Consider the following 14,801-nt stretch of genomic DNA (forward strand, 5'->3'; position numbering starts at 1 on the left):
CAATTAACTCGTAATTGTTTAACCTCTCCGCATGTCCGCAAAACATATACATGTGGAGTTAGCTTCCTTCTCATTTTGTGCTAAAGGCTCTGTTCTTCTGCAGGGCACATCCTGAACTAATGCACCAGATGTGTCCCATAAAATGGTTGGTCACACTATTCAGCAGCTTTCCTTTAGCAACTGTTCTATATCAAATTTACTGTAAAAAAGCATCGTAATTATGAAGTAACACTGTATCAAATTCACAGACTTAATATCTCACTATGTTTAGTTAAACTATGAATGATAATTGAGCTTGAAATTGTATATTTACTTTAAATAAGTCCTCCAAATCATCTGCAACAATGTGTGCTTAATTCGAAGCCATTAACAAAAGATTTAACATTTCCACATTTATACTCTCCATAATTTCAGATATGATGCTCCATACTTAGAGAGAGAGACAGGGAGAGGAAAAAAACCAAAAAGCTACTTCTGGTAGCTTTCCATTTTCAAAGTTAAATGGACACACCTTAAGTTTCTTACAATTGTTCAGCCAGGCTGTTAAATGCTGCATTCCAAAGAAACAAAACATTCAAAACCCTTCAACGCTGCTGTTGCAACAAAAAAATTAATTTTGTATTATAGGTTTAATAAACAAACTCAAAAAATCCTACCAAACCAAAACCAGACTTGCTTTTATGCAAGATAAAACAAGGTCTGAAGACCAAACACTACAACCCTTTCAAAAACTGAAGAAAGCTGGTCTTTGATGCTTACTTTCATGAAGTAATTCCAATATGCATCTATGGGAAGAATAAACAAAAATAAGGAAGGAGACTACTTGTATAAATTGAGACCGAGGAATGGGTGCTTGTACACCTAAATAGTGCGTTGCATAGAAGTACTGATTCTATTGCTAGATATTTTAATTATTCCATATTAGACTATGGAAATACAGAACTAGAATATGGAAGAGCCCATTTTAACTAACCACAGAATATATCATACAGAATTTACTGTTCCCAGTGACTTGCTAAGTGTTCCTCTGTTTTTTCTATTATTCTCTGAACTGCTACTACTCATACTAAAGGAAGAAAAAAATCCACAGAACTACTCCACATCTCTTCACACACACTCTTCTTAACCTAGAGGAAGTGGAAACTTCATTATTAAGATGCCTAATACATTCAGAAAAGAAATGTGTAAAAGGCACTACCTCAATTTCCTGCTTATACCCATATTTATATGCAGGGGAAAATATTTTTTTTCCGTGTATTTAAAAAGAAATTTTATATTCAGTGGTTTTCTATTTAAAGAATAAGCAACTTTTCAGAATTCGGGCGAGGCAGACACTTGAGCGGCAAATACACCTCCAGAACTGAACCTGCCCAAACCAACTGTGCAGATGATCCTCCAACCAAAAGGCTTTTAAACTTTTATTATGAGATCATGCTTTAGCCTAGGAAGCTCCAGATTATCACACAGGGAACACTACTACCTGCACTAGACATATTTTGGGAAGGCAAATACACACACCATGAGAAGCATCGTAAGTGGTAACGCTTTGACCTACTGGTGACTGAAAGTAAGGAAGGAATGACGCTCGTTCATGGTCAACCTCAGACCTGCCTACCCATCATTGGAAGTGGACAAAATTGTACAAAAATAAAATGCCAGCAGAGGGCAGCACAAATACTAGAAGTCCCTTGAAATGCCCCGACCTGGCCACTCGTGGTGGAAACAGGACCATGGTGTGGGTAGAGCGATGCGGCAGCCCATCCTCTCACCGCTGGGATGTGCCCCTGCCAGGTCCTGCCCCGCTGCTTTTTCCTCTAAGGTAAGAGGTCAAGCACAAGAATAACCAAGTCTACTCATCGTTACAGATTTTAGGTTTTCTTCCTTTCAAACAGCCCACACAGCTGGGGGCTGAGTGACTGCAAGGACACACAGCCTTTGCGTGCTCTCCAGGGATCCTCCTGGGGTTCATCACCTAATGAAACATTGAATTGGCACCAGGTGCTGGTGCAATGGCAACAAGCTGACATGCCTTCCTTTTTGAGAGCCATTAAATCAAGCACACTGTTTGACTCCTTTTAAACTTGTAAATCTAGAACTGGGTTACTTATATTGTTTAAATAAGGAACATAAAGTGGAAGCATCAGTAAGAGCACCTCTAGAAAAAGAAAGAGCATCTTTAGGAACAGAAAGTAACATTTCCTTCTGCCCACACTGGATAAAGCAAGGAGAGACCCACCTTCTCTAAAGCCATCTCCCATCAGCACAGTACCAGAGCAACTCACAATTTCAACTGCGCTCCCAACCACGAGGCCCATGGTGGGGAGACATCCAGACTTTCAGCTCTGCTGCCAGCACCCAGCCACACGGCAACCCCCGATGTCCCACAGAGACAAAAAACAAACTCCAGGCACACGTACCTAAGGAAGAAATTTACAGCAGCCCTCCGAGGTGAAGGACAGCAAACCTAGCCAGGAGAGGAAGAGGAAAGGGAGTAGAGGAGACCCAGCTCCCAACTGCCTGACCTGCACCCACACCAATGCCTGACACTAATTTGCTTCCATAGCAATTAAGCCCACCTTGGCACCTGTGAATACCAATTTACCAATCACTTTTTTATCCTCAGCCTCAGGTCTGAATAGCTATTAAACAACTTGTCCTCAATTAAGCAACAGTTCCCTTATATGAAAGCACCTGATGGTAGTCTTGTCAAAGACACAAGCATTTGCTTCAGTGTAATTAAGAAACAGCTATTTTACCTTTTGGAAAATATCTACTACTACTAAATCGATCTCTTTATATTCCCAACTGAATAAAATTGGTGCACATATTCATATAAGTTCCGACTTAGTTTGGTGATAAATTTCTATTCTCCAGCTTGCTTTTGTCACCCTAATGGCTACTCTCTAAACTCTCACAGTTTGCATCCAAACACGAATAAAAATAAACAAACTATAACCTTCTGCATCTACCGCAAGGCCGGGATCCAGTTTCCTCCTCGGAGCCAAGAGTCACGTCTCCTTCCTGTGCCACCATCCACCTTCTCACTGCCATTCTAAAAATTCACATCTTCTGCACTAAGTGACATTTACAGCCAATGAGTGTCCAGCCTTTCCAGTGACATTCTCATCTTGTGCCTCCTTCACTGGTTAAGTTTGGAAAGGTAGCCTGCTTGTGCCCTTTGATCATCCCAGCTCCTTTCCCTCACCAGAGCTGCCCACCCTCAGTATAGCAGTAGATAGCAACCTCTTTCTTCCTCCAGAAAGAGGTCCCTCCTTCCCAATTTACATTTAACGACCACCACATGCCATTCACTTGATGCCTTTCTGCTGTTCTCAATCTGACCTTGCACCTGGGCACGGCAGAGGTGGAAAACAACAAGAGAGGAGCAGCTCTTTCGCAGCTGTGAAGGATGCCCACCTCCAGACAGTAACAGGAAGGCAGCACCTTGTTTGCCACCTCTTATCTTAGCTCAGGCCTTTGCACTGTTTTTCTGCGAGCTGGAAAAAGTAATAAACAAAACTTCCCTTTGCATTTGCATTCTTTGTCCCTTAAACCTTCCTCTACACACCAGCTGGGCATGCATGTGTTATGAGAGGAGCAGAAGTCTCTGTGTGCTGATGGTTCAGGCACCTGCAGCTGAAGAGAGCAGAGGGCCTTCACCTCCGGGGGGGCATAAGGCACCCCCTGCTCGCTGTCAAGAGCATCCCCTAAACACCACACTCCAAAAGCATGTGTATGAACAATATGTAAGACTAGCAGAGCTACGTTGAGGCAAACACACTATAATTAACGGGGGTGGCTATTTAAACAAGGCCTGTAATTTAAGATGAGTGCTACAGAGTGCAGTTAATGGTTTCTGTATTTGTTTTTCCTTTCTCTGATTTGAAGTTATAAACCTCTCTTTTACAGGAAAAGGATAAACTTACTTGAGCAGCATAAAAACACGATCATTACCTTTCCGTTTAGAATTTGTATGTTGTCATGTATTGCTGTGATGTGATTTCTTAACTCAGTTCACCAGTTCAGCATTGTTTGATACAGAGCAAAAGATCAGCGATTTACATTTTTGGATTGTACTTTTGCTTGTCTGGTCCCACACACCTTTCCACAAACCAGCTCCTACCCAGGTTCTTCTCACAGCCTTCAGCCATTTACCTACCAACCACAGCAGCACCACAGAGCTAGGTCTCACCACCACATTTTCATAGTGCCAAGGTCTGCTAACAACAGAACAACCGGGGACGGTCAGGAATTGTCAGGTGATCTTTCTTGAAACTTTTAAACACACTCTTCCAGAGACACCACACCTGCTATGCACAGAAGGCCTAATGAGGTAGCTTTAGGGAAGTAGGCTACAACCTGAAATAGAGGAGTAAACGTTAGGTGCTGGAAAAAAAGAGAATGAACACGTTTACCAGAATCAGTAGCGCTCTCTACTTTGCCCCAGTGATGCCACATGCTCCTTGAGCAAGGACTGCTTTATGTCACCCACCCCCAAACAGTTTGTATATAGCACTGCACCAATGCCCACCTACTGGCATCTGCTCTCAGTGCTAACCTGTGCTCCTGTCACTCAGATCCTTTATTTTAAAGTCATTGGCCAGTTTTCTGTTTATCTAAAGTTTTAAGTGTACTACGCTTTTAAAAATCACACTTTTGTAAGCTAAGATTAAAAATATTCTGAATTATTTGCACAGTTTAGAGAAAAGCTTTTTGAAAGGCTGGACACTAGGACTTCAATACTCATTTACGTGAGCCAACAATTTCTAAATAGTAATGCATCATCACAAAAGCGTAACTATAATAATTACATATGATAATACCCCATTTAAATACCTATAGCTATCTGGCATTTCTTTGAAAATTAACATCTCATGTCTTTAGTACATCAAACTTTGCCAGGCTCTGTTGAAAGCATCTTCTAGTGACTTCACATCTAAAAAAATTTGATATACTGATATTTTCTAAACCTGCAGCAATAAGAAAAGCATCAAACCAGTTGAGAGCATTTCTTTAATTTTTTTTTTTTTAAAAAAAGGATGAGTTCTCTACAGTATTTATTTCCAGTTTGCAAGTAGCATTTGAATTTAAATAGAAAAAGTCTCTAGGAGGTGAACATATGATGATGAAAAGTCATTATACAAAAGCTTTGCAAAAAACATACTGAAATTACAGAGTAGTGATCAAAATTAAGCAAGAGAAATATGATCCCAAACAAAATGTTCCATTTACTGAGTAATTTCCATGGAGCTGTGCTTGTCATCTTCTGGAATATCTGTTAAATGATGAAAAAAAGGACGACCATGAACACAGCCTTTATTTTCCTTTCCAAGCTGTTGCTTCATCCTGTAAATTGCGTTTTGTACATCTTCTTTTGACAAATGTAAGGGCAGCTGCCGAGCTAGACGTACTGCTTCTCCCTGTGGAAAAGAAAAATAAAAACAAAATCACAATAAAGTACCACTTTTTAACACATTAACATGGGGCTACCAGAAGCCAGGAATTAAGCACTCACTGTTTAAAGGTCACTCTTCTCCTTTCTGCTGATAAATACATTTGTGTTTCTGGAATTTGGAGTAACTCAAAACATATCTTACTGGTCATTTCATGACACTTCTACAATGGAGTCACACAGTGTCAGTCTCCTGGTCATGTATGCACTGTTTTTCTTTCAGGTCCAGTTTTGCAAGGTGCTCTGTGTTTCTGAGTATTTTATCTCCTGTTGGCACCAGTATCAGCTGAAAATGTTTACCAGTTCACAAGACATATTCTACATGACAAACTTTAGAACTAACATAAATGAAGTCAAACAGTCAGCTAAACAAAATCTTTAAAATACTATAGTGAAATTTTATATTTATGTTGTATATAGCCCATTGCAATAGATAATATAATACAATAATAATTGTGATGTTGCATTGACTATTGCATCCAGTTATCTCACAATAGTAGAAAGCAGAAGTGACTGCTAAACCATTACTGAAGCAGCCATCCTCAGAGAGCCAAGCAACTTCAAGAAGAAGTTGTCAGGTTTTTTGTTTCCTCCTCCAAGATTGGCCTTCCTGCCATCATGTTCTCTTCTGCACTTTAGTAGTGTTGCCTAGACAGAAATGGACATGCAATACAATCTCCTTTCACATGACAGGAGGGTTAGAACCAGATGATCTTTAAGGTCCTTTCCAATCTAAGCCATTCTATGATTCTATGATTGTACAAACCTGAAGCAGTGTGCACAATATTTTAAGCTGAATCTTCTCATTCTTTTTGTCTGGGATTTTCTCCCACTCTTCCAAGTGGGAAAAAAATCAGTGTGGTCTATTCTCTACCTAGGAAGGATGCTTCTTTAACTATTACCCTGTTCTCTCTTCAGAATCTTCCAAGAGACAGAAAAAACTGCAGAGGTGCTGCCTTCTCAAACATGAAACTTACAATAGAAGTTGCAATTCTGAACATGACAGTGAATGGCGTTTCCAGTGTTTACCCTCCCATAATGGTGAAAAAAACCTCAGTGCTTACTTTTATAATATTTTTGTGACAGCAAGCCATATACTTCCTAGTTAGTATGTGTTTTCCAGCTGTTACTGCTGCACATGCATCTTCTAACAGCTCCCCACACACTCAACATTGCTCTTAATAAGCCTTCCTTTGATAATCTCTTGATATATACCTTTATATGTACACGTGTGTGTTTATCTATTTATGTATATGCCTATATACATACGTACATATGTGTGTACATACATATATATGGAGATATCTGTGCATATATATGTGTGCATCTCTCTCTATATATAAACCAAAACCATCCCACTCATCTGATTGATGAGTACTTGTAAGTAGAGGAAATAAAGCTTCTGCCTCCAAACCAAGTTACAAACCATTCCTGTCTCAACACTAAACTCATCCCTTCTTTAAGCTTCTTTCATGAGTGCACAAGAATGGTTCAGTAGTAAATAACAGAATGACTCACTCCAAAGGCAGCTGGAAACTTACCACCTGAGCTAAGATTTGTATAGTAAATGTTTAAAAGATAAAACACATATCCCATGTAAATGCCTAGGTCCCAGTTTGAAGTAGCCCAATTCAGGAAAGCATGTTAGCAAATGCCTAAGTAAGAAGAGATCTGACATATCTTTTGGTAACCTTTCTGAATACACATGTTAAGAACTGGGATTAAAGATAGCATTAGTGAAACATCTAGACAAGAAGTGATGGAAAACTACTATTTTTAGTTACTCCAGCTTTAACTCGTTCTGCATATATTAGTTGTTCTGAAACTTCACACCCATTATTGTCTCTGGATGGACAATTTTATCTATTTGCATACCAAATAATAACAAGAGTCATTCCAGTTCCAAATGCTGCGTAATAACTTCTATAAGAAAACAGATTAAAGAGTCTTTTACTCAAGTACCGTATTTCTGGCAACTAATAAGGTGGCTGCTTGCAAAGAACACATGGTTTGCTCTCTGGCAGCGCGCTGCAGAACCCACTCACTACTGCACTGAATAGAGTGGACTCACAAGACTCTGTTGGTTGTCAGATTGTGCTTCCTTCAACTGCAAAAGTTATTGATGTTAACTAAATACAAGCATTTGCAGAGGCATATGGGGTACACCATATGTGAGACTCCATTTTTTACCTCAACATCTTAATTCCAGTGACAGCTTGCTTTTCTGGGAAAGAAGTTTCCCCATTTGTCTATTTCTGCCCTTTCTTTGAATGAATCATAGGGTTTTTATTCTTTAAGTGGAAATGGTGCACTTTCTGATGTTCAAGATGTACATCGCATTGAGGTTTACATGACAATTAAGCTTCAGTTAATGCCTCCTTTTCATAAACTACTACCCTAAATAATTTTATAACTTCTTCATAGGTTTATTTATAAAGGGAGTTAAATCTTGATGACTGTTCTGGATTCAAATGCCTTCTAGACTTTGTAAAGCAATTTTACGGCAGTTCTGTGTTCTAACATGCAGAAATGCATTTCTAGTCTAAAACTGCCTACGTAAAAATACTTAAAGAACATCAGCTTTCAGCATGTATGAAATCACGTTGCATGACTCATTTTGGATATGCCTGATGGAAGCATTTTGATAAGCAATACAGAGCCCATACAGCTCAGAGAGGATATGGCATTCTTCTTTTCTGTAGTTTACACCTTTCAGAAAGCTGAAGAAAGATTTATTATAAGCTTAGCTGGCCAATACCTAAAATCAAACTTCTGTCTTACCTCCAAGTAATTTATCACTTTGAGAGGCCTACATTCGAATACTTCCTTCGCATTTCCATGAACCACTGCGTTCAGAATTTCTTTCAAATCAGAAATACCATAATATTGCAGACAATTTGCCATCCCTTCTATTTCCAGATGACGTTCAGTAGCTGAAGCACCTGAAAATGCAAAACAAAACAGTTGTTTATACACTGCTTTGATTTCTATTCTGGAGGAATTCAGAGAAAATTCGATGTAAAATCACTTTGTAAATAAGCCTCGCAAATTCAATAAAATTAGGAAACTTTTTTTGCTCCTCCTTAGGAGTGAAAAACATTTATTTGTTTAATGTTTCATTATGATGACGTGTGCCTATTCACAGCACATGTCTCATCTTATTTATATTTAAATCCTAGCTGGCATTGCTTAAATGCTTAAAAGATGTTGCAGCATTCCCAGTCTTGAGCATGGCTTTAATTAAACATGTAGAAAATTAAAGTAGAAGGTAGTAATAAAATACAATTTAGTTTGAAAAAAATATTTCCTATGTAATTGGTTTAAACCTCTGTAGAGTTCAAATGTTATCATAACAAATTCAGCTTCTACTGAAATAAAAAGCAGTTTTCTCTCCTGTCACAGCAGAAGAACTCAAGCCCATATAACTAAAGGCTCTATGACAGTCTTCACACTATTCTTCCTGTGGTGCCACTGCTACAACAGGTACCACTCTGAATAGGAATGATGGGTCAAACATTTAAACAACCTTCCCAACAACATATCTAGTCAATCTTTGAGATATAAGAGATTTCACTTCTTATTCACACTACTTGCAAAAAAATGTAATGAAACTGCTACTGTACAGCTAACTTCCACTCCCAGTCAGAAGCAAGTTCTCCAGGGCTCAGGCTCACATATCCTCATGCAGCCCTTCAGTCCTCCTCTTGTTCATGTTGGGTGCACAGAATTCTCAACCCAGCCTGTGTGGCCACCTTCCCTTTCCCTCCACTACAAGTCTAAGTAGTAAAGAGCTCCACAGGGAGAGCATGGAAAAATACACTTCATAATGAAAATAAACCCACCCTTGTCTAATGACACCGGGCAGGATAAATTAAATATAGCCTGCTTCATGAATATTTTTTGAGTTTTTGCAAAGTCAAAAAAGCTGGAAACAAATAGATTGCTACAAAGTGGATTAAATTAACAAACTGTTAGAAGGGATCCTTCACATTCCTAATTCAAACAACAACGTGAAAGATATCAGAAGTGAGAGAAAATATATATGCAGTATAAGTCATCACAATGAGACTGTTACCCGTGACCAAGCACTGTTTATTTTACAGTCATTAAGTAAGAGCATAGATGAACAGGAAAACTGTGCACGTTGAAAATTTTTGTAATATGCTGTGTCACCAGGTAAATAATGCCTTTGGGACTTCTAAACTTCATGGCCAGAGATACTTTGACAAGAGGGGGAATTTGATATAGGAAGCAAACCACCTCCCCGCCCCCCAAAATCACATAACCTCCCTACCAGCTACATATTCAACACTGCTCTAAGTTTAAAATTTTATTTCCAGCATTACCTTCCTTTTCTTTTTCAAGCTGTCTTTCCCTAATTGTGGCCAGCAAAAACAGACATATTTTTTGATGTACTGCTGTAAGCCTGTGATCAGACTCAGCTTAAAGTAAAATGCTGAACTATCTGAAAGTTTGCCAGTTATTAAAGGTGAGATAAGCTGATGTAATATGCCAGTATTTCCCCATGCGAAAGTCTGCCAGTAAGAGACAGGAATAAAAGATAAAGTCTGGTTTTAATCTCCTTAGGCTCTTTTCTCTTCCTTTTTATCCCAATTTTGCTTTGATGAAAGATTAGATTTGAGAAACTGTTCCAGACCATTTGATTATGTGGCTTTCTCTCTAAAATGAGAACATAGTCTATTTGACAACCTTTCAACTGCCTCTCTATATGCTACCAAAGACAGTACACAAAATGTTGGTAAGTTTCAAGTGTTGTTTTTTTTTAAGTTTAAATACTGAAAAAAACGAAACGAAACCAAAAAACCATCCATCTGATTTTCAGTTTAGAAAACTTGTATTTCTAGTACTTCCTCTTAAGATTTCATGACAATGAGGTTCTGCATTTGCAAAACTGGTTTTTTTTGGGTGTTTTTTTTTTTTTGTTTGTTTGGGTTTTTTTGTTTTTTGTGTTTGTTTTTTTTTTTGTTTTTGTTTTTTTTTTTTAAAAGCTAGTAACCCAATGATACATACTTGTTAATGAGACTGCTAGTCACGGAATCATGGAATTGTTGGAGTTGGAAGGGACCTTCTAGAGATCATCTAGTCCAACTCCCCTGCCAAAGCAGGATTGCCCAGAGCACATCACTCAGGACGGCATCCAGGTGGGTCTTGAAGATCTCCAGAGAAGGGGACTCCACGACCTCCCTGGGCAGCCTGTTCCAGGGCTCTGGCATCCTCACCGTAAAGAAGTTCTTCCTCATATTTGAGTGGAACTTCCCATGTTCCAGCTTGTGCCCATTGCCCCTTGTCCTGTCACTGGGAACCACTGAAAAAAATCCGGCTCCATCCTCCCTCAAACCACCTTTTAGATACTTGTAAACATTAATTAGGTCTCCCCTCAGCCTTCTCTTCTCCAGGCTAAAGGAGCCGGAGAGGCTATGCAGCCCAGGATTCCATTGGCCCTCTTGGCGACAAGGGCACATTGCTGGCTCCCAGATAGTTTACTCTCCACCAGGACCCCCAGACCCTTCTCCTCAGAAGTGTTTTCCAGCAGGTCCATCCCTAACCTATATTGGTGGCTGAGGTTCTTCCTCCCCAGGTGCAGGACCCTACATTTGCCCTTGTTGAACCTCATTAGGTTCTTCTCTGCCCAGCTCTCCAGCCTGTCCAGGTCACGCTGGATGGCGACACAAGTCCTCTGGAGTGTCGGCCAGCCCCCCCAGTTTGGTATCATCCGCAAACTTGCTGAGGATATACTCTGTCCCCTTGTCCAGGTCATTGATACACATGTTGAACAAAACTGGACCAAGTATTGACCCCTGGGAGACACCATTGGTTACAGACCTCCAACTCAGCATGGCTCCATTAATTACAACCCTCTGAGTCTGGGATTCATGAGGGGCAGCTTTAGGAGTGAAGACCAAAGCAAACAAGGCATTCAGTAACTCTCTGTGTCTTCCACCAGTAGGGCACCCACCTCATTCATCAGTGGGCCTACATATTCTCTAGTCTTCCTTTTTCTATTGATATACTCAAAGAATGCTCAGTAACTCTTCAGTTTTACCAAGAGGAATTTTACTATCTGCAATTCTGACAGCCAGATTTGACTACACCACATTGCTCATTAATTTGAAAGTCAAAGGGGGCTTTAAAGAGTCTAACATAAGAACAAACAACGCAAATCCTGGATAAGAGGTTTTCTTCTCTGGTATTTCTGTTTGTGTCATTCTTTTGTGCTTACATTCTTTAGACTGAAAAGTAGCCCACTGCATCCTGATTAATACATATTTATCTGCAAGTCTTTGCAGGAATTTTGATATTGGCAACATTTGATGACATAAGCAGACATTCGAGCCTCAGTGTACTTGTAAATTTCTGATAAAATGTACATTAAGATTTTTGAGTATTCAAACAGCAGTCTTCAAGCAGTTTCCATGGTACTTTCTAAGAAATGCTTTGGAGCTTCCAAGGAAAATATTTCCGTGAACAAATAAACTAGCTTTCAATTGACTAAAAATGTGGATTTCTCATTGCTACAAATTTCCCCTTTCTCTTTCCAAACAAAGTATTCACAATCATCTTTGGATAATTCCTTCCTGATGGCCAGGAAAAACTCTTCTCTTCCAGCTGCCACCTAGATTAGGTGACACTCTAAGACTATCCATCCTTCAGTCGATGGTCAAAATCAAAATTAAGCAGCAGCATGATTTTCCACTGGTTGGTTACAAGAGCGGAGGCAGCTTATATTACCAAGGAAGATGGTTTATTTTCCTCTTATTGCTCTTTGAGGCCTTTATAAGCACATTTTCTGGATATACATACGTTGGGTACACATATTCTATCAAGCAGACAACTCTACCCTAAAAACCTGCCTTGGAACATGGCCCAAGGCCCCCCATTGTTATGAAAGATAAGGTAAGACGTGTTCCTTGCCATTCATGAGTTCACATCTCTCTCTTGGAGTTTTACAGAGGGAAACACACAGATGTGCTGTGAAGGTACATATAACAAACACATCTTAAGAAGAGCTGGATGGAAAGCAATCCATCTATCTTTTTGAAATGCTTCTCTGTATGTAGGGGTCATTGCAAGCTATACCCAGCAACCAAATGCCTGGCAGATCCCAGAATATCACATTAAGTAAAAGTAAACAGACTGCTCTCCCAAAGGTAGCATCACTTGAAGGCTCAGTAAGGCCAGAACACGAGGGGGCGGGAGGCCAGTGGAAGACGGACTGGAGCTCAGCGTCACAGCTTTGCAAATCACAACAACTGGCACGTTCCACAAAGAAACCATTGATTTTGCCTAACTGACACACTCACAGCAAAAAGCTGTTTCTGAGCTATTTCACAACATGTTTTTCACTGTCAGCTATCCAGAGAAAAGCTAGTTGAAAACTCCTTAGACGGCTGAACAGTCAATACAAAGAGAAACAAGGAGACATTACAAAAGATCTTTGTCTACCAAAACAAGAAGAGAGAGCATGTCCAACACCTAGGATACTTGCAACAACTTTGGCTGCAATTATGCAGAGTATTTGAACAATATGGAACAGAGGTAGACTACATTCCTGTCTTACAACAAGAGAGCATTCAAAGGACAGACTTATGCTCAAATAAAACAATAGGCAAGTAAGGCCTGAAACTTTTGGAGTTTTGTAAAAATAACTATCTAAAGGCTGCATTTGTGAAAAACAAAAACATTCCCAGAAGTTTTCCCACTAAAATGACAGAACAAGAATGAAACTCCATGTGGAACTAAGCCCTTGTTAAGAAGAAAAGGCCTAATCAGACCTTTCAAAAACCTACTAGGAAGAGTCCAAAAAAACCACATGGGAGATGTGTTTATGTCAGAAGGCTGACATAATTGAAAATGTAATCACTTAAGCAAATAAATCTAATAAATAAGTAGTTGATAGATTTCTGTTATTAAGAAAAATCAAAAAACCATTTCTGATTGAAAAAAATCCAGCCCACATCTAACTCCAAGAGCAGTTCAACATCCCAACTGTAAGACGTCAGGAGCTGCCCTTGCACAGTGGCAGAACATCTGGTAATAACAGCATGGTTCTGGGTCTCCAAACAGAAGGCAGAAAATTCTGAAATTAAAACTTCCTGGACCACTGATCAACTAACAGCATTGGCAGTGCTCAAGCTGAGGTCAAGTGGGATCTCAGTGCTGTCTGTGGGATCAGAAATGCATCAGAATCAGTAGAATGGGCTCCTGAGTCAGAAAGAGAAGCATCCACAACTAAGCAAGTGGAGCACAAGAGGGAGGAGAATGAGAAGGGAAGCAAAAATGGCATTACTGTACAGATGTTGCTTAGCACCTGCCCAGACAAAGAGAATGGAAGACATGAGTTAGGACAGGTATCATAATTTCCAACTGAATATTGGGAAGACAGTCCAATCTTCCAGACACAGATGAATTTCTGCCTGCTTGTGCACCTAGTGTCACATGGTGCCATGGGGTTCAGAGCAAGGCATCTGGTACATTATTACAGTAACTAAAGTTCAAAACCACCCCACTAGCTAAAAGGTCTTGGCCATTAAAGAGTATAGTTGCATTTCTGCAAATTCCAAGCACTGGGAAGAAGATTCAATTTCTGAGTATTAATCCCAAAATCTGCAGAATTTAGTTCAAGACTAATGAATTATAATTTTTTATCCTATAAGAGAAGTTGTCCCTTACAGAAGAGTAATCCAAATAAGGAAAACCCAATACTATGTAGCATGTGGTTTTTTTTAAATAGGAAACTAAAAGAATCAAAATCCTTACATCTAAAGTTCCTCAATGCCATACTTTGCCAAAAATGTAGGAATTTAATGTGCAAGAAACTTCTTTAAGAAAGACCAGTTGAGCTGCAAGCCCAATGCAACAAGGGAACTACCAAAGTCACCTTCCAAATTAAGGCAGCTGTTCAGATTTTCTTGTTATTAAATAAACAAACAGTCCTGTAAAACTCCCCACACACAAAGAGGAAATAAGGAATGAATCCATGGTCCTATATTGAAGTTGTTACACTGACCTAGGAAACGGGCCTAGAGGGGTTCTCAACACCAAAGCATGAGGTCTTGTGTTCCAAATATATGAGTGTTATGAGCACACTTAATATATGGTAATGGCCAGTAATACTCAGGGTCCTTCTCTTTTGGCAGAATACGCATGGACATTTAAACAAATAATCAATGCAACCTACTAGACTGACAGTCCTCTTCAGAGATCACCATGGGTCAAGGAAAGACTCTTCTGTGACCAAAACTGCCAAACGAACTGTAGCAGCCAAGTTTCTTCTTGTTTTGGAAGGTATCTTAGAGCTACTGTTGCCATCACAGACTTACCCACATGG

General features: G+C 39.6%; 1 protein-coding gene across 1 annotated transcript in view; it reads right to left on the minus strand.

The window, feature by feature from the left end:
* Positions 1-4,999: 4,999 nt before the first annotated feature.
* The window catches only part of PMS1 (PMS1 homolog 1, mismatch repair system component), a 49,379-nt gene continuing 39,577 nt past the window's right edge, over positions 5,000-14,801 (minus strand). The window contains exons 13-14 of the mRNA XM_014954078.1: positions 8,234-8,394; positions 5,000-5,420 (exon numbers count right to left, since the gene is read on the minus strand). Coding sequence (XP_014809564.1) covers positions 5,229-5,420; positions 8,234-8,394 — 353 coding nt within the window. The 3' untranslated portion in view covers positions 5,000-5,228. The remainder of the gene's footprint in view (positions 5,421-8,233; positions 8,395-14,801) is intronic.

The sequence above is a fragment of the Calidris pugnax genome, unplaced genomic scaffold, assembly GCF_001431845.1.
Source record: "Calidris pugnax isolate Ruff unplaced genomic scaffold, ASM143184v1 scaffold103, whole genome shotgun sequence".
NCBI lineage: Eukaryota > Metazoa > Chordata > Aves > Charadriiformes > Scolopacidae > Calidris > Calidris pugnax.